This window comes from Sebastes fasciatus, chromosome 16, assembly GCF_043250625.1.
Source record: "Sebastes fasciatus isolate fSebFas1 chromosome 16, fSebFas1.pri, whole genome shotgun sequence".
NCBI lineage: Eukaryota > Metazoa > Chordata > Actinopteri > Perciformes > Sebastidae > Sebastes > Sebastes fasciatus.
In genome coordinates, this window is record NC_133810.1 from 26,937,071 (window position 1) to 26,957,821 (window position 20,751).

Below are 20,751 nucleotides of genomic sequence, written 5' to 3' on the forward strand. Positions count from 1 at the left end.
GTCTTAGACAATCATTGAAGTCTAAACAATATTCAGACTGGTGTCCAGAGGTTGAGTAGAGCTTGCTTCAGTTTAAAGGTAGTGTGTAGAATTTGGCGACATCTAGTGGTGTGGTTGCAGATTGCAACCAACTGTGTACCCTTCCGCTCACTCCTCCCTTTCCAAGACTGTGATAACGTGAGCCACACAGTGCAAAACCGTTGTAACGCCGCTCCCCTCGCTCAGAGGCCATCCATACCATAATAACACCACTTAAGGAGCAACGAAAGTCAGACGGCGGCTGGTGACGCCACGGTTTTGCACTCTGCGGATCATGTTACTGCAGTTTCACAAGTGTGTTGGAGAACTACGGTGGCCTTCAGGTAACAAAAAAATGTGAAAGGTTATCTCTGGAGCCAGTGTTTGGTTTGTCCGCTCTGGGCTACTGTAGAAACATGGCAGACTACATGTAGAGGACCCGCTCTCTATGTAGATATGAAGGGCTCATTCTAAGCTAACGAAAACACAGTGATTCTTAGTTTCAGGTGATTATACACAGCATTATAAACATGGTTATGAACATTATAGTCCAGTTCTGCTAATAGATCCCTGAAATGTTACACACTACGTTTAAGAGATGTAATGAATCCCTAAAGTGTCACAAGATAGAGACAATACCCGTTATTTTTTTTTATTTTGACTTTGTTATGTACATGATACACATTAACTTGCCCCATCTGAAGGGGCAGATCTAGGGGTGACAAACCAGGAATAATGTTATTCAATAACCACCAGTGATTAAAACACCCATTCTACTCAAAGATTGTGTTTCTCACCTGAAGTAAACTTGACAAGATGATTCTCAAACATCTCAGTGTGGAGGAAACTCAAGCACACCTGAACAGAAGCAAAGTAGCATTTTTAGTTTCTCCACACACACAGAAATTATCCCACTCAGATCATATATGAAGCAAAGAAATTATCATTGGTTTTTGCATCAGTCCCCCCCCCCCCCCCCCACACACACACACACACACACACACAATATCTGCCCTTGCTTTAAGCACTGCAAAAAGACAAACTGAAGTTCAAGTTTTCAGCAAGGAAAGTCTTAAGATATTAAAATGTTTTCTGAAAATCCCCCTTCAATATGATACTATGCCACACAATAAATACTGTAAGACTTTAGGACACTGTCCTCAGTTTTGAAAAAAAAAAAAGCTGCATCTGAGAATGCTGTAAGACATGTTCTGTGGAAATTAAATCATACTGTACATGCTTATTATTATTATGATAGAAATCGGTCTTTGACAAAAAAAAACAAATTATCACACATTCTGCTGCCTTATCTAAATAATATTACATAATAAATACATAGTTTGCATAGTGTGAACAATGCAGTGGAAACACAAATGGCACTTAAAATAAATATTGTAACAATTTTAGTGGAGTGACTGGTCTTTAAACATAATTGTTGTACTGGAATGGTAGAAGAAGAAGAAGAAGAAAATCAATGGGCTCAGCCTGACTCTGATCGATATTAGATCCTCGATCTAAGCTGGCTAGAGCACCTAGGTTATACATTACAGGAACGTATTAAACTGCCTCTGCGCGCATCACTGTGGAGAACAAAGTCAGTATGATCAAAAAGGACATTATGAACAAAACGTGTTTGTTCTTACAACAAACCAGCGACACACTTCTACAGCTGTTGTCCAGGGCTGTTAGTTTACCAGCAAAAAAGAAAATCATTTGGTTCATTGAAACAGTGTTCTTGGTCAATTCATTAAACACTAAGTGTTTTGATAGCAAAAAAACACCAGGGAGCCATTCAAACCGAAGCTAGTTTTCATCCATTCAGCATCATGAGAATCTGCATTGAATGGCATGGTCAGTTTTAAGGTGAGGAGTTTGGAATGGCTTGACTCCAGAGGCTCATATAGCAGCTTCACATCACACAAACAGGCCATACATCTCAGCTCAAACAGGGTTTAGTAGAGCCCCATTACTGTAAATGCACAAAAAGCACATAAGACATACACACTGCCTGAATCAATAAAGTGCAGTGATATCAATTTGGCTGTATATTTTGGGTCGACCTGTTTGTTGGGCTCCAACCATGACAGTGGCAATGAGACTGCATGAATAGAGGAGTTAAGAATAACGCTGCAGGGGTCATTAGAGCTGAGCGCAGGAGATTTACGCAAAAAAAAAAAAAAGGCATTTAGAATCTGTTTACATTCAACACAAAGAAACCGAATGGTGCTTCTGTACAGAAAGCACTCCAGACAGACGAGTAAAGCAGTGCCGGCATTTGGTATTGATTGTGGTGGAAGTGATGCTTTCGGCTGAAATTTCACTTCTATCTTTTTATAGCTGCTTTTCCGTAAGTCATGCTCCACCTACTCCTCGCTCCAGTGACAAAGGCAATGTGATTGTTTTCCTCCAACATAAAGGAATACTGTGTTCATTGTGGAATTGCTATCCGATAATTCTACCTACTGACAGTGTAACCTGCAAGTTCCTCTCACAAGATGTCCGTTAAACAAAAAACAAAAGCCTGGCGTATTGCGGGAGAAATAAATGCCCCTTGTTACCAAATTCTCTCACTGTGATGAGGCAATGAGCCGTTAACACTAAAAGTAACAATGTCCAGAGTTGAGGATAAAAGAGCACCAGTAAATCATATGATAATGCCAGTTGAGGAGGCATTAACCAGCCAACAAGCAAGTCAACTGTCATTGAGGAGCACCTCTCACACAACTCCCCCAACTGACCACACATCTCCAACTGCTGATTATCTGCGTCAGGCTGAGGAGGCCAGGCTGAGTCAGGAAGGATGGGAAGGCGCTGCTGGAAGAGCTGGTGATCAGCACTGACATTGTCAGTCAATTTGAAAAAAATTCTACAAGTCTCTTTGACAGAAAACAACAACAGGGAAGAGGATGAGGAATTGGAAGAGTCCTAGTGTTCGTAGGCGAGCCGAGCGTCATAGGTTCATTCGTAGATGTTCGGGCCGCTTGGAGTTCATGGGGTAGGCCTGCTTTTTGTAGGGTCCCGCATGGATGCCTGAAGGGCGCCTGATGGGAAGTGGCGCGGAGGCCTCGGAGCCGCCGCCGCCGCCGCCGCCGCTCGTGTCCATTTGCTCCTCCATGGGTTGCTCCAAGGTGCGGCCAGTCAGCGTGGGTGCCCGGGGCCAGAAGTCCCCTCCTACGAACTTCACCGGACTGTGGAAGAGGGATATATGAGACACTATAGCTGGGTTTCCACTGGGACTTTTAGTCTCAGAAACTACTTTTCAAGGAACTACAAGGTTCCTTCAGCTCAGTGTCTGTGTTTCCACCGCGGTCTAAAAGACCTGTGAAGATTAGGCAAATTAGTCTGCTGACGTATGAAAAAGCATCATGACATGGGACGAGGGCTGCTGGTGATTACAGCGGTAAACACCCTCTGCAGCCTGACGTTCAGTGTGCCCGCCTGTTACATCTAAAAAGCACACTGGGGAAAAAAAAAAACTCTTCTCCAGAGGAGGTATGATTTCAATAGACATCACTGTTCAAGTAGTTAGCAGATATTCAGACATAAGTTTATCAATTTCCTTTATCTGCCTGACAAGCAAGTTCAACATCAGGTTTACACAACTGACCCCTACTGATCTAAGCCATAAAGAACATAACTATTTCCGAGCCCTGAGACGATTCCGGTTGTGCCATTGGAAAGGAACTTTTATTTACCCTTCTAATGAAGACTTTGCTTAGGTCAAGCAGTCTACATTTACAAGGTCAGCAAATGAGTAATTGATGTGGAAAAGACTTCCTGTGGGTAAAATCTGTAAATAACAAAAACAACTCGCTGTTACCTCACAGGTGTTCTTGGGCTTCCTGGGAACTTCCGTGGTGAGCGCACCTTTGGCTCGAAAGCGCCCTTCTCTTTGACGTTTTCAAGCACAGATGGGGCTACATATGTGAAACCCTGGGGAGGGAGGGAGGGACAAAAACAGAGAGAGAGGTCTGAGTCCACCTCTTCAAAGACCATCTTTCCAAAAACAACCCACAGCTGATGATGAGCAATGAAACGCTGAGTAAACCATATCATGCAATGTGGTGGAACAGTGACTGAAGCTTCCAGGAAAGCCAACAGGACTACACCAGATGGGATGCATTAACCGATTCTCGTAAGAGCAACTTGTTGAAAAGGAAATAAAAAGACATTGTGTCCAGAGCTGGCTTCTGTTTCTCTGTTTGTTCGCAGACAACACAGAAACAATAAAAGGGCAAGAGGAAATGCCACAGAGTTCTATTAAAAACCCCGTCTTTCCTTTTAATCCAAAAATTCGCTTCAGTCATGCGTTATTTTTGTACGTTTTATCATGGATTATTCCCTACGTAATTCATAATCAAGTTATAAAACATTCTGGAAAGTCCAGAAACTGAGACGGAAGGGCAGAAAGGTCCTTTGTTTGCTGGAAGGAACGGCACCAGTTACCCACCAGGAAGACTTGATTGGCACTCTCGCTGAGCGTGGAGTCGTCGGGGCTGTCCACTGGAGTCTGGCTGGTGAACTTGGAGTCAAACTGGCTGACGTCATCGGCCGATTGCTGCCAAAAAACGCAGGTCAGTTAATCATCTCGCAAGGACATAAGACGGGTCACAGAAGAAGTTGCTGTGTAAAAACCAACTCACCAGGTATGGTTTAAATGGAGGCTCTACTTTGCGAGCGAGGAGGTCATCCCAGTTTATATGACGGAAGAATGGGTGAGCCTTGGATACACAATGACAGCAACGGGGTATTTATTATTTCACGACAACTACAAAGCATTCTCATTTTCTGAGTTATTGTATTAAGCCCCAGATCAATACGTTAACACACTGCATGCATACTACTGTGACTCTACTTTCGACGGGTGTATTTACCTGGATCTCAGCAGCATCTCCCGGTCCAGCGCCGAGTCGTAACGAGGCATTTCGTTTCAGCAGCTGAAAGAGAAAGTTTTGTCATCCCAAATGTTTCAGCAGAGCCGACACGTCCTGTAAAGCATGAGGCAGGAAGGAAACGGCTCACCTTTTTCAGGAGGTCCCTGGCTTCTTGTGTGAGGTAAGGTGGAAGGCTGAGTTTGCATTTCAAGATTTTGTCGATCGTCTTCTTTCGGTTTTCACCGGTGAATGGAGGCTGTGAAAAAGTAGTAGGACAGAAAACAACAGTTAGCAATAGTAGCAAATGTTCCAACATAAAGTTACTTCACAGCTTTATTTTCTTTAGCAATGCTACTATGGGATGGATTCGAGTGCACTTACTGCTCCTGTCAGCATGTCATACATGAGAGCTCCCAAACTCCACCAGTCCACTGCTCGGTTATGTCCGCTCCTCATTAGGATCTCTGGAGCCCTGGGGAAGGAGAAGGGAAGGACCAAGATGATACAGCAGATGCACGACACTGTGTAAGAAACATGTCTACAAAAATATATCTACAAAATCTGCGTGGCGATTGTGTGACGTACATGTATTCGATTGTACCACAGAAGGTGTGGGTGACCGTTCCGTCATGGATGGACTCTTTGCATAGACCAAAGTCTGTCAACTTCACATGTCCTGAAAGAAAACGAAACCAAAGCAAGAACATGAGAGAAGCTAGACAATAGATCAGATTGGTATCAGTATAGTATCAGATTACCTCGGAACAAAAGGTCATATGTAGAAAGGACATGTATCTAGGTGCATGTTTTTTTCTAATCTGCCTTTTGTTGTCAGGGAAACTTCAGTTTTGTGTACCGTTGTTGTTGAGCATGATGTTCTCAGGCTTCAGGTCTCTATAGATGATGCCTTTCTGGTGCAGGTGACCCAACGCCATCGAGATCTCAGCCAGGTAGAAACTGTCAGCAGAAAGAAAAAAGTAAGACGCAGGTATTGACATCAAGTGAATGTGTTTTTCTCCATTACCCATCACTGATTATGTATATTTATAAATGTTCAACATGCTCCTCAGTGATCTGCAGTTGTTATTCTCAATGTCATTTAGGTTATTCTGGGACTATTACACACCCTTATTTGTTCAGCAGCTTGGTTCATGTAATCACTGTTTTCATCTACAGGCTGTGTTTATAAAACAGATCAGCAGATGCTGCAAGTGTTTTGTCCCCGTTCCAAGTGACCTTCACACCACCTCAGAAACAGTGTCACATATCTGCCTGATTTCACAAAACTGAACGCTTCCCATTTCAAATTCCCCTAAAAGAGTTTAATTGCTAGCATTAGTCTACCAGAGTCAACAGATCATATTGACATTCAGACATCATCTGGCATTCCTGATCCTGCTGTACACCATGAATCAGCAAAAAAAGATCTTTAAGGGCGCTTTCACAAGCCAACATTTAGTCCGCTTTAATCGAACTCTGGTGCGGTGCGTTTGTGAACGCAGTAATAGTACTCTGGAGCGGACCAGAACAACCGGACTGAGACCGTTTGCGAGAGGTGGTCTCAGACTGTTTCCAAGCGAACCAAAACGCAGGCTGCCTGTGTAGGCATTTGTTGAGATGGACACAGGTAAATGATACATTAGCACGAGTGGGAGAGGACTGACCTGGACTCCTGCAGATGTTTGCTTGACATCTGGGCCGAAGAGAACATACAAAATATGCTCAATAAGGTCCACAAAAACAGTGACGTTTATGAAGTCATTCGGGATAAACTGGAGGAGAAGGGATTCGTGTGCACAGCAGATCAGTGCATCAAAGTCTGCGATTCCCTGCATAGAAGCAGCAGCTCTCGAGAGGAAAAAGATAATCTTGCTCTGTACACGCCCCTCAGCAAATTTGTTTTTTATTTATTTTTGGTCTGCTTTGATTTGTGCTCTGTGAAACTGAACCAGACTAAATAGAAAATGCACCAAAAGAATCCATTTAACTCTGATTGGGATAAATGGACTATGGCTTGTGAAAGCGCCCTGAGAGACAACTGGGTGTTTATTAAGATGCCCATGCTGTTGCCATTTTGAAATGGTTTTATATTGTAAATAACGTGGGTGATCTTTAACCAAATAAGTTTACAAACGTGACGTGAATGGGAAAAGGGGATGAAAAGATTCAGAGATTTAGATTTGACATGTTTAAGCATAACATCCTTAAACAGGATAGTTTCAAAAACAAGGATAAACTCCCTTTGACCACGAGAAACACTGTAAATGAGTTACCTGGTTATCCCAGGTGGTCAAGGCTTTACCAGTGACAGATAAACTAACTCACCATGCTGTGTCTTCCATGAAGATGCCCTCTCTTTCCAGTTGCATAAACAGCTCCCCTCCTGCAGTCAACACATACAAAGTCAGTCAAATGTCAATTAAGAGTGTAGGGGTTTGTACTGTACTATGTGTTTGATTGGGCATCACTATGCTCACCGCTCAGATACTCCAGGATGAGGTACAACTTTCCCCCTGTCTGGAAGGCATAGATGAGGTCCACTATGAAGGGATGCTTCACCTCCTCCAGAATGTTCCTCTCGGCTTTGGTGTGTGCCGTGTCCTTTGCATTACGCACAATCATGGCCTGGCAAGGGGACAGACAAGCACAGAGTCAGGGAGTGAAACTATTCAGGCAACAACTTTAACCCCGTCAGCTAGGGTCAAAGCTTCAACATCAGCTGCAGAGGCAGAGCAGGAATCCGGACACCATGTCGGTAGCTACAGTCAAGTCTCATTAAGCCAATAAACATAGTCATTAACCAAAACCTCAAGCTTCGGGGAATATGAGCTGGCTTTTCAAGCAGAGCCTGGCACCGGCTCTGTGTCAGCTGCAGAGAGGAGGCCAGGCTGAACAGGAACAGCAGATTTGAGGTTTCGTGGGAAAAAGCCTTCTGCCATTATTTTGGGTGGTCTACCTTTAGCTTTGGCTTCATAGCTGAATGCACCAGCATGTCACCAGAAAAGGCACACAGTGACATACAATATTTATGAAACACAGCTAAGCTGCACCGGGCTAACTCCCCTAACTCCCCATAGGTTACTTGTGTTAGCTTACATATGGATTAGATAATGCCAATGTTATCCTTCTCACACTACACTATTCTGTATGTACACTAGGGGGCAGTTAGGCCCCATCTTTAATTGGTGATTACTCACTAAAATCAATGAGATAATGCTCCTCAATTAAACCCTTCAGCCAAAGCTGAGACAGGCAGATTCACTCACCTTCTTCAAAACCTTCATAGCGAATATCTTCCCGGAGGTGGCACCTGCTACCTTCCGAACTTGAAACACCTGTAAAAAATGTACATCATATTTCATCAAGCAAAATCCACAGACATTTACAAAGGTTTCTGTTGGTTCACCAAGTTAAATTTAAGACTTTTAAGACATTTTAATACCACATAGAATATAATTGAATACCTGTTTCGCAAAAACAGTATGGCCTAGATTTGCTGAATAAGATATCACATTTTCCAATACTTCCAAGCAATGAATAATTCCTGATGATATAATTAATTTAACTAATGTGACCAGGACCTGGATAATCAGCAGTGCTAAGTATTTGAATTCTACATATTGTGTTATAAATATGCATGGTTGAAACCCGGCTATTTCAATTGAATGATAGACAATATTTGTCACTGTTTTGTGTTGTTAATTGATTTCCAATAATATCTATATACTTACATTTGCATAGAGCAGCATATTTATCCACTCCCATGTTGATAAGAGTATTAAACACTTGACAAATCTCTCTTTAAAGTACATTTTGTATAGATAAAAAATGTGCAATTAATTTGCGATTGATTGTGATTAACTATGGACAATGATACGATTAATCCTGGTTAATATTTGAATCGATTGACAGCCCTAGAAAACATATTTCTCAATATTATATTCCATTTCTCCCAATAGATCCCCCCTACATGCTACACACTGTCCCTTTAAGGCCATGGTAGTGGTGCCTTGAATCTGTGCCAAAATATATACTGGTGTAACTACACAAGAATATCAAAACAAATGACAGTGCGTTTTAAAAAATGGAATGACTTTACTTTGTAATGCTGAGAAATTCCCAAGCTGCAGAAAACGACTTCTTAGTCATGATACACAAAACCACTTCAAAAAAGAATAAGTCATGCATCTGCTTGCTGAGTGAAGTGTTTCCAAAGTAACCAATGTGCACTTTCATTGTCAAGCTAAGAAAAGACAACGTCAGTAAAAATTTACCAAAATATAACCATAAAAACAAGACAGATTGCGTATTGATTACAATTCTGCATTATGTTGAGGTGAGTAAAGCAGGAGGTAGTTCTGGGACGCCAGATCTTACATTTAAAAAGGTGCAATAGGATTTGTTTTTTACTTTCCCACAGCGAAAAGACACTGTGACCTGTCTGGGAATTGAAAAGTCTGTTGATAAACAGCCGTGACAATGAACAAAACTGCTGTGATTTCTAGCATGCACAACTTATTTTCCAGCCGCTTTGTTGAAAAAGTCCCCACCCATTGGAATTTCAAGACAAATGCAACGTCCTCCCCCATATACTGGCAATGTGATGGCAGGTCCCAAGCCAAAAAAGCAAATGACAAAGCGGCATTTTCCACACTTTTAAAAGCTAATTTTCCAGGAAATTTCAACGACAATAACACTCATGTTACAGTGCCCACTGAGAATTTAACACCCAACGGTACAGCTCTTTGCTCAATGCTTAAGTTTCTGGCAACCTGCATTGAGAATAAATGGTTCCAACATTCAAAATTTCAACATTTCAACATTTCAAGTCATGTTACATCACAAAGAGTCAAATTCACAAGTTAGTACATTTTCATGCCAGACAATGAGATGCCTCACCTTTCCATAGCCACCTTTTCCCAAAACTTTCAGCAGCTCAAAGCATTCAGGCCTGATCTGCTCTGTTCCTTTGTTCACACTGTTCTCTGAAATTTCAAACTTCTCACAGTCATCCATGTTACTGGCAAAAAAAAAAAAAATGAAGAAAGTAAAGAAAACAAAATTCACATTTGAAACATTCACTCAACATTGTGTTTACAATTTCAAAGACAGCAGTATATTATTAATGTGGGTTACAAGTATTTGGGCCTAAACATGAATCCACATTAGTGCAGTTACCCCCCAATAGAGCGGCGCTTGTGATGGTCCAACACACACTTTCTGTTCCCCTCCTTAAAGGGACTGTTTGTAACTTCTTGCACGTATAACTCACCCGGACCGGTCGCATGCGCGCTGGCATAGGCGCGCTGCTCGCATATGCGCGCGCTTGCGTGTGGCTACGCTGTTCAGACAAGACTCCAACACAAACTACACGGAAGCACCAAAATCGCAAAGTTATATCTAGTGAAGCCCGTCTGATAAACAGTGTTGGCCGCGGTCGCAGTACGCGGGGGAGACCGTAGCTTTGGTCTCCAGGGCCGGAGTCTCTGCTGTACTCTGCTCCTCTACCTGCCTGTTTGCCTTCGCAGCTCGCTCCACCTCACGTGCATGCGCGCACACTACACACTGCAGAAGACTTCGTAGCTCTGAGAATATCTAGTGAATGTACAGTTGACGTTTGTGCAGATATAAATGCTGCAGCTCCTCCAGACCAACACAGGTTTTCCGTGTCTTGTGAAGTGACGGGGCTCCGCATAGAGATACGTTATCGTCTCCGACCGCCAGCCGGTGTCTCCCTCCGGCCGCGGTCGGGAGGCTGAGGCACGAAGAGCCAACACTAGGATCAGCAGTGATTCATAGAGAGATCTTTGTCTGGTCAGCAAACATTATTGCCACGCAGGTGAAATATAGATTGATATTGTGGTTTTAGCTGATGTGTGTCGCCTCACTGTTTTGAACGATGCTCGTTCATGTCTATTTAGAGCGAGCGAGCCCGACGCTGACTTTCGTTGACTTAACGGCCAAAGGTGTCACTGTTAACAAGCACTTCTGATTCTTACAAACAGTCCCTTTAAGTCGTCACCCATCTCTAATTTCTTATATTTTGGCAGTTTGCTTAGTACTTATACTGTAAAAAATAAAAAAAGGCATTAACACAGAAGCAATCAAAGCAATAAAAGTTATTTACAACTCCTTGAGGATAACTTCCAGTCAGCCAAATAAAAATTTATGACTCTGTTGCCCCTTTCGGGACCACAGTGAGTTACAGTTTTGCTTGTACTTACAATTCAAAGCCAGTGCACTGGTCCATATATTCACCGAGCTGGCCCTGAAGACAAGAGACAGGACAGGACAGCAAATGCAAAAGGGAGGAATATTAGCCAACCTGAGCTTTGTTTGTAGAGACAATATGGATGTTACATTGTTCATACTAATGAGTGTTAAAGAGCTTATTTCATTGCCAAGTTAAATAAAGGCAAGGCAGCTTTATTTGTAGAGCACATTTCAGCAACAGGGCAATTCAAAGTGCTTTACATAAACATTCAAGAACATTAAGACATAATTAAAACAGTTATAAAAACATTAAATATTAGAAAATAGAAACAGGAAAGTGTTAAGCTTTGATTTAAAAGAGTTGGAGGTCCTGCAGGTTTCTGGGAGCTTGTTCCAGATATTTGGTGCATAAAAAGTGAAAACTGCTTCTGCATGTTTAGTTGTGACTCTGGGGACACTAAGCAGACCTGATCCAGATGACCTGAGAGGTCTGCATGGTTCAGAACACAGCAGAAGATCAGACATGTATTCTGGCCCTAAACCATTTAGTGCTTTGTAAACCAGCAGCAGTATTTAAGTTACTGACTAAGTAGTTACGGCTGGTTAAACAGACACACACCTCTTTAACTACAAACATGTTTGTTGTAAGAAAGAGCTATTAAACCATTGACCAAAGTAAGTTAGCATCTGATACATAACTACTAACTTAGGAGAGTGAGTGGTGGGATGCTAACAAACATTTGGGGTCTTTTTAGCCAGCTACACCTACAGTATTGGTAGTATTCCAAGCCTGTTGTTGCTGTGAGTTCATTAACCCCACTTTATTAACATTGCAAATGTAATAAGCAAACAATACATTCATGTAACTAACCTACACGGTTAATGTACATCCCTACAATACACGAATGCTGTTAATAAGACCGCTAATTCCATTCTCGGACACGTGGCTATGGCTAACGCCGGTCGGGAAACGCCAACTTGTCCGCCGGCAACACTTCTACTTATACGGATGTTTTTGACCGGTTGGTGAAACAAAACTGTCTCAGGGCATCATTTTAAATTCAGAAAATACCAATAGATGTTTCTACTTTCTACTAGTTTAAAGGGCACTTCTAGAATCCGCGGGAAAAAGGGCGAACGAGGACATGTCCGATAACGGATGCCGCTGGTGTTAGCACCGCAGGCCTGTTAGCTGCGTGCTAAGCTAGGTGGCTAACAGCGTTGGTGTGTTAGCCTCAACGTTAACGTGAAACTCACCGCGTCCTCCAGTTCGTCGTCAGAGACATTCTCATCCGGTTGATCCAAATCGATGTCGAAAACCCCGGCCATGACCACGGTGCTTCACTCGGTGAGTTTAGTCAGAAAACACAGACCCGCTCCTCCGCCCGCCTTCCTTATGGGAGAGCCATCACTGATACAGATACAGCCGGCTACAGCAGACAGCATGGGGATAGCATCCGGCTACATCCAGCTAACCACAACAAGGAGTGAGCTGAGGCAGCAGAGGAAGCCTCTAGTGTCGGCCACCGGCACTACTCGGCTCAGGTCGGCTCCGGGACATTTAACAATATGTATTTAAGAAGAAGTGAGAACTTGGAATAATAACAGAAGGGGATATTTAATCTTAAAATGATTCACATGTGATATAAAAAATTAAAAAATAACTACTTTTCCTCACTCAGTCAAACTTGCACTGTTTTTTTTACTCAAAGTCTTTTTATTGCTATTCTGTAAAAAATCCAATAAATCACAGAAATAATTGTATAAACAAATCATATCCCCCCATTCCTATAACAATATTACTGCACCATTACATAAGCAGAGTTAATTGCATAAACAGACAGAACACATAAACTAAACAACAACAAAAAATAGAAGGAAAAAGGAAAGGACCAAAAAACAGAAAGATAAATAAACACTACAAATATTTGACAGCTTTATTTACTAGTTACTTTACAAATGGTTATGTTTTTGCATTCAAAACATATAAAGAGTGTTTAAAAATATGATGTTTTCTTGTGAATTAAGGTCCAGCTGAAATGGTTATTTGATCAGAGACGGCATTCAATCAATCAAGAAAATAATCAGCAGATCAATACATAATAAAAAAAACATTATCATTATTTGCAATCCTATGCAAAATGGTAAAAAAAATTAGCTCCACCTCAACCAGAAGTGACAACTTCTGATTCACATGTGATATAAAAAATAAAAAAATAAAAATGTTCCTCACTCAGAAAACTGGCTAAGCAAGTCAACCTTGCACTGTTGAAATGTATAGCAACAATTTACCTAGTGGTGAAATGTAACTAAGTACAGTTACTCAAGATCAATCGAGAAAATAATCAGCAGATCAATACATAATAATAATAATAAAAAAAAAACATTATTTGCAATCCTAACTAAGTACAGTTACTCAAGTACTTTGAGGTAATTGTACACTACATTTCAGAGGGAAATACTGTAATTTCGACTTCACTACAAATATTTGACAGCTTTATTTACTAGATACTTTACAAATTATTCTTTTTTTGCATTCAAAACATAGTGTTTAAAAATATGATGTTTTCTCATGAATTAAGTATATACAAGTACATCTGAAAAAAATATTTGATTATTAATAATAATAATAATAATAATACATTTTATTTATATAGCGCTTTTCTAAAAACTCAAAGACACTTTACATAAATAAAAAGTTCAGAAAACAAGGACATCATAAAAAAGATATAAAACACACAATATTAATCACACATTAAAAGCAGTTGTAAAAAGGTGAGTTTTGATTCAGCAGATCAATACATAATAATTTTAAAAAATCATTATTTGTAATCCTATACAAAATAGTAAAAGAATTAGCTCCACCTCAACCAACTACAAAGAGTAATAATCTAATGATAAAATACATAATAATATAGCAGTCACAGGAGCCATTTTTCAGCATTTAGTACTTTTAATATTTAAAGTAAATTTCTTAATTACACCTACATACTTTTACCTAAGTTACATTTCAAGTTAGAATGCAGGACTTGTACTTGTAATCGTCCCTTTACACAGCAGTCCTTTTGACATGTCACTGCAGGGTAAACACAGGTGTAATTAATAACATTAATTATGGCTCTGTTCCTTTCAGGTGGGCCGGGGCCCTGGTGTTGTACATGCTGGTTTACTGGAATGACTGTGACACGCTAGATAGGATGGGAGCGTAATTCATTTGCTCAATTACACCTGTGTTTACTTTATGCTATGACATGTCAAAACGGCTGCTGTTTTACTGAAGTAAAAGATCTGGATACTTCCTCCGCCACTGGCATTACCATCGTTTTCTATAACAAGTATGGGAATGAGTAATTCTCCATCCAAACAGTGGAACACATTACTCTGTGATGTCACAAAGTAATCTTGTGGGACAGTATTTAGGATAGTTTCCGCATTACACACCTCCAGATGAGTTTTTTTGTCATTTAAAGCTGGTGGATTATGCACTTCAGCACTGAGCCAAGAGGTTATTGGTTTAAACCTTCCATTCACAAATGTGGAGCTCGCTTCCCAGAAATCATCATTTATTGTGCCTCCTCCTACCAGAGGTCTCACTTGCTTCCTCTGGTTTCTTCTTCCACCTACAATATAGACAGTCAGCCAAATCGTAATCTGATAACCTATACGGGATTATCTGTGGTTATGAGGTTAGTGTTCTAACCTGGTACTGTTTTGGGGCAAAATAGTCAGTTTCCTCTCATTCTTAATGTTGAAATCATTATATGTAGATGAAGTATCGTCCCAGATCATCACAGAAACACAGGTGAATTTAATTAGTTTGAATATTTCTTTGTTGCTTCCTGGACCTCGGTCATATTTTTCTTTATTAAGCCAGGCATTTTGGACTATTTCCTGTAACAAAACTAAATTAATTTGAAAATGATTGTTAGTTGCAGGCCCAAATTCATCAGGACTAAGATGTATAGTTTCAACAGCTAATTTTCTCCAGTTCAGTGTTGATAAAGTGTTGGAACTTTAAAGCCAGCTGTGATCTGGTGTCATAATTACCGGCTGTGGATAAAAAAAGGCTTTATAAATGATACGCAGCTGCTTACTAAATGTCTGACATGGAACATGGCCGTCAGCAATGTTGGATAAATGCACTGGAAAAATTGTGCAACGCTTTATCTGGAATAAAACTACTTGTTTTATATTGGAACTGAGGACGTCCTGCCAGTTCATTTAGTTAAATATTATTATTTTTGTCTAGTATTTCTGACACAGACTGCTGAGCCGTGATATCCAAAGCAAGAACAACAGCAGCAAAGTATTGTCATTATGGTATTTGTTATGTATATTTAGCATGAATTAGTTTTAATGGTCTTGCTGGTATGCATGCTGGCTCACCGTCACACTATGATGGGACACTTGGATAGAACAGAGCCATCGTTAATGTTATTAATAACACCTGTGTGTTTCTGCTGTGAAAAATACTTATTTTTGGCTATACACTATAAGAAGTTAAGACTCAGGCTGAAGTGGGTTCTACCCAGTCATAATCACATTATATCACTGTAATTCACTGCAGGGTCTCTCTACTACAACCCCTCTTTCTAACCAGTAGGTGGCAGCGAGGAAAAGGGAATCCTTTTCAGGGTGTGAGAGACATTTTTCATTCATCCCAATATCTGCCTGTGTAGCTACACTTCAGTCCAATCTAAGATCCAAAGACAAAATGCCTATATATCAGTAAACTTACCCCATTTGTAGCAGCCTTCTAGTGTCAAACTCTGCACAGTAAAACATCCAAGTGAAGTAATAATAAGCAGAACACATTTTTAAGTGATGGGGGACTTTAAAAAGTAAATTCAGTAGCCTACAGATTGGACACACTCATATCTAATAACAGCAGATGACTTGCTGTGACAGCACAACGATGGATTATAGGATTTTTACAATGAAATGGGGGAAACAGTTCCTCTCTTTAGGTCAGTTCCTTTCTGAATTTAAGGGTACGATTACTCATAATGATAATGGGGTAAACAGGAAAGCCTGTTGGAAGTACATATTAAATAAATGTAATCTTCAGCAGTCTTCCTGCTGCTTTCCTTCAACACAGCTGATGTGAGAGCAGCCAGCAGCGCGTCCCAGCTGCAGAAAGTATTGATGAGATTTTCCTAGAAGAGTCTTTGAACGGTTAAACTATATTTGATCTCCACCATAATTCAGTAAAAGTGACAATAATTACAGATGCAATCCCCACTAGGTCCTCCGTCTAAAGAGCCAGAAGGTCAATCTTTACCACAGCTTCTTTTATTGTGGGGGTCCCTCTCTCCCTAGAGGCTCAGGACGGGCCCCCTGCAGGGCGGCGTTACTGCCTCAATTCCATCGGATAGTTTGTTTTACTTTGATTGCCCGGTGATCAGAACCAGCTGCACTGGGTAAGAAAATATGTTTTCTGTGTGTGTTCCCTGTTTTGTTTAGCTTTGTTTATGTTTACAAAAGAACAGACTAGACACTGTTAGAAAGTCTCTGGGCTCTGTTGTGGGTCCGTGTGATGACTTGAGGTCGACATTGTGTTCATTCAAAATCACTTTGCATATCGACCGAGTGCGTTGCGTTCTCGTGTTTGGACTTTGTCAATGTGGAAGGTCATTAATTTAGAACGGAGGGTGAAAGCTGTCAGCATCTTGATGTGATTTTTTCCCTTTTTTTCTTACTTGCATAAGCCTGCATGGTGTTTACTGCAGGACAAAGACTTGTGTAATGTGAATGTTCTTTATGTGAAACTCCAGAAAACAGTATCTGCCTTTATGATGCTCAGCTGCCCTGTAAATACTACTAAACTGTTAACATGGCAGGTGTTCTGCTTTAACTGTACAGCAGCCTGTAATTGGCACAAATTATCCTAATAGACGGGTAGCTATCTGATCAGAGCTGAGACCCAACAGCAACATGTAGTGAAAATGTGACAGAGATTATGGGCTGTCAAGTGAGTTTTGAAAGCATCTAATCATCCGATAAAGTAGTGCATATTATGTATATTTTGTGCAAAGGGCCACTAGTCTCATGGGCTCAGACAAAATGTATACGTCAGGTCAGCTGTGTTGGATTTTGGCCATTTTAAACCATTTAAACCATTTAAACCATGCTTTCGAAACGTCTAAACCAACACAATGCCTCAAATTATGGGGAGGTGAATAAATTGTGCAGCAGAACTGGAACTGAAGCTCACAGGCAAAACCATAAACTGTATATATATAGTATATAAATGTATATACGTTGATATAAAATAGAGAATGTGTAGCTTTTTTGACATTGATTTCTTAACAGGAGTTTGGAATTACAGAATGATTTTAAAAGATGAAAGGTCATTTTAAAGATGATGTCTAGCGGATTTCTGATTGTAAATGTCCGCTGGTAATAGGTCCCTCTATGGAAGCCCATTTCTGACAAAAAAAAATATATCAAAAAAGTAAAAAAAACAAAAAAACTTTACTACCTTACTTAAATTATGAGAATTGTCATAATTAAAATAAAATACTCATGATAACACGTGAATTTTTATTGCGACTAACTTTTCCTCGATTTTCTTTTCTTGTAACTTAACTTCTTTGAACAGAAAAAGAAAGGGGAGGACGTAAATGTTTAATTGCTTTCAAGGAATTTATTTTCCTTGAAAACATGAAACAAAGTCAAGCACAGATGTACTATGATAATTGAGGACTTCCAGAAAGATTTTTTCTTATAAAATCCTGTTAGTGTGTGGTGGGACTAATACATTGTCCTGTCTCGTCTTAAACAAGTTCCCCTTTTTGGTGTTGAAAGGACGTTGGTTCTGTGGAGGTAAAAGATAGACATGGTGAGAATCACAGATGCTGCTCAACTGTTGGCAGCGATCAAAGCTGTAACATAAATAGAGGGAGTATGTATTTTTTTTGGGGTGGGGGGAGGGCTCAGGTGAGGTTGTTAACGCAGTAAAAGTCTTTTAGTACTTTGGTGGAATATCACTGCAGGAAAGCCGGTCCAGATGAGCTGGGAGCACAGTGTGTTTGCTGTGTAGTCTGGCATGGATGCGTCTGGTTTTGTTTGCTCTTTGTGGTCGTTTGCAGCACGTTGATGGGCACGCTGCATACAACCGCGCTGCATGCGGTAAACAGACCTCATGCAGAGTATGTGGACAGGACTAAAATTAGCTCTGATTGCGATGCCATAAAGGCTGAGAGCTTAAGTTGGTAATAGTAATGTCATATGTTTTTGATGCCGGTATATAGACACAGAGTCAGACTATATTTTGCTCAACATCAGGGCAAAATGTTAAAGGAACACTGTGTAACATTTCAGGGGATCTATTAGCAGAAATGGAATATAATATCTATAACTATGTTTTCATTATAATCACCTGAAACTAAGAATCGTCATGTTTTTGTTAACTTAGAGTCAGCTCTTTAGTGAGCAAGTCCTCTTCTTGGATGTTTCTACAGTAGCCCAGAACGGAAAGCCCAAAATGTCAAATTTGTTTCTTTAACATGCGCTTTAAAATGCTAACTGTGCTGCTAACAGTAATAGCATTCATGGTCCCAAGGGCAACAATCCCACTGATTTTGGTGATCCCTGACTACTTCTCTAGTGCCAGCATGAGGTTGACAGTTTGGGTTTTTAGTGAACTGTCTCAACCACTACTGAATGCATTGCCATAGCATTGGGTAAAGATATTCATGGTCCCTAGAGGAAGAATCCTACTGACTTGGACGCCACCAGCAGGATAACATTTGTGGTTCTATTTAACTGAATCTGGAACGTGACTATTCCCATTAGCATTTCCCACACCCTTCAATAAATCAATGTGTCTCCAGTGCACCTACTAACCTTAAACCGTTATGCAAATATTCATCATTCCGGTAAATTGTAGTGTTCCCTAATTTGCATGTACGACATAAAAGGCAGACTACGCATTCCCAGCATTGGTATGCTTGGAAGGCAATGTGAGACATTCTTAAGTAATATTTCTGAGATGGCATCATGTCATGACACAGAAACCTGCATTGACATGTAAAAGCTGTGCTTAAGCTGCACTCAGTGCCCCCAGGATAAAATGTGCTGCGGAGGAGAGTCCATACCGTCAGATTTCTGGCATTCCAAAGGTTTACTCAGTGACGTCCTCTCACATCAAAGGGTCGGTTCTGACTCTGTGTGTGTGTGTTGGAGCATTAGGTACATTTCTAAAATGTTACGCCCACTCTTCTCTCAGGCATGCTGCTGCTTTATTGTGCTTACTAGTCTTACCACTGCAGTTACGTCCCCTGGGATTTTTATGGCACCTGAATGACGCAGTTTGCCTGGCAAAACGCGTGGGACACAAAAGGTAGAGAATGGAGAAATGGAGGAACACGATGAGCCGATATGCGGGTCTATTGCTCCTCTCTGTGTTGCTATGACACAGAAAAAGAAAAACATTGTCTGTATTCAACCCATGACAGAAGTCATACAACCCATTTGTGAATCAGCCGATTAGACTATGCTATTAAATAGGCATTATCAGTGACTGTAAGCACCATAGATGTGGGTCAATAGGGGCCTACTACACCCTCTAGTAGGTTTTATCATCTATTCACATGGTAGATGACCAAAGGAAGGTATATAAAAGAACACAACAGCGACCTCTAGCAACCGTATTAATTATGACAGGAGCAGAAGCGGAAGTCAGGTGCTGTAGTGTAGACAGTGTGAAACTCCATAAGGGGTGGAGGTCGGAGTTCGCATCCAGTGTTAAACCAACAACATGTAGTTGTCTTTCTGTTGGTAACTATTTTAACCCAAAACACAGTGTTTTTCCCTAAACTTAACTTTATTGCCTAGACCCAAAGAAGTTGTAGTTTTGTTTCCTAAACCTAAAAAGAATTGTAGTTTTATTGCCCAAATCTAACTGTTTTTTTTCGCCTGAACCTAAAGAAGTTGGTATTACATAACTAGTCTGGTTGCCTAAATCTAAAGAAGCCTTTTTGTTTGTGTTCAGAACGCACCGTTCCATTCAGTTTTACAACATGTTGCTTTTAAGTTTCACTTTTACAAAGTAGTGGGCATAGTAGACCCCTAATGACCCACATCTATGGTGCTTTTAGGGACTGATAACGCCTATGTAATGGCCCAATAACAGTCAAATCGGGTGTGTGAATGTAGCACAGAACCAAATTGTGATTTGTTTAAAAGTGAGTGATATTTTCGTCTGAAAGCTTCTTCCCTACAAACTAACAAAACTGGACGAATCTTAAAGACAACTATTGATTTATGTTGCTGTTGTAGAATTCTTCACGGCCTTTGAACGTTCAACCACAAATACACACCCTGACTTGGATCGGAGTGTTAACTCCTTGAGAGAAAGGCGGAAGCGCTACAGATGTGTGTGTGTTGTCACGGTGCCCTGGCATCACCACCTGGCACCAGCCATTAGGCTGTCTGCCATTTTGGCGCTGTGTGGGCAGGAACGGCAGATGCTCCTGCCCTAACTATGCTCTGTTAAAATACCCACACATCATTTAGTTTCACACAGCGCCGCGTAGATGCGTTTTTGTTGTGTCACGTTCAATCTGAGGAGCAGCATATCGTTAGATAGTGACGGTTCGAATTGTATATTTAAATCATTGTAAATCACACGACAACAGAGGCC

General features: G+C 40.8%; 1 protein-coding gene across 3 annotated transcripts; it reads right to left on the bottom strand.

Annotated features, from left to right (window-relative positions):
• Positions 1-660: 660 nt before the first annotated feature.
• rps6kb1a (ribosomal protein S6 kinase b, polypeptide 1a) lies at positions 661-12,594 on the bottom strand. Of its 3 annotated transcripts, XR_012590177.1 has the most exons (16): positions 12,363-12,579; positions 11,117-11,160; positions 9,792-9,912; positions 8,159-8,227; positions 7,370-7,517; positions 7,218-7,275; positions 5,749-5,849; positions 5,478-5,568; positions 5,274-5,364; positions 5,041-5,148; positions 4,893-4,955; positions 4,662-4,739; positions 4,469-4,576; positions 3,839-3,951; positions 816-876; positions 661-730 (listed from the first exon to the last, which is right to left on the bottom strand). XR_012590177.1 is itself a non-coding variant. In XM_074609914.1 (15 exons), exons 1-15 carry the CDS (start codon positions 12,432-12,434, stop codon positions 867-869), a joined length of 1,275 nt encoding a protein of 424 aa, XP_074466015.1. In that variant the 5' UTR covers positions 12,435-12,579; the 3' UTR covers positions 661-866. The 3 variants fall into 3 exon arrangements, 2 of the variants coding, with proteins under 2 accessions (XP_074466015.1, XP_074466014.1); XM_074609914.1 differs by having other exon boundaries at positions 661-876; XM_074609913.1 differs by lacking the exons at positions 661-730; positions 816-876 and adding an exon at positions 1,183-3,206 and having other exon boundaries at positions 12,363-12,594.
• Between the last annotated feature and the right edge of the window lie 8,157 nt (positions 12,595-20,751).

Bases quoted from the DNA above. Each gene is read 5' to 3' on its own strand.
- rps6kb1a (XM_074609913.1), bottom strand. From the start codon at position 12,434: ATGGCCGGGGTTTTCGACATCGATTTGGATCAACCGGATGAGAATGTC. The intron at 7,518-8,158 runs GTGAGTGAATCT...TCCCCTTGCCAG, and splicing joins CTATGAAGGTTTTGAAGAAG to GCCATGATTGTGCGTAATGC. The intron at 4,740-4,892 runs GTAAATACACCC...TGTGTATCCAAG, and splicing joins GAGATGCTGCTGAGATCCAG to GCTCACCCATTCTTCCGTCA.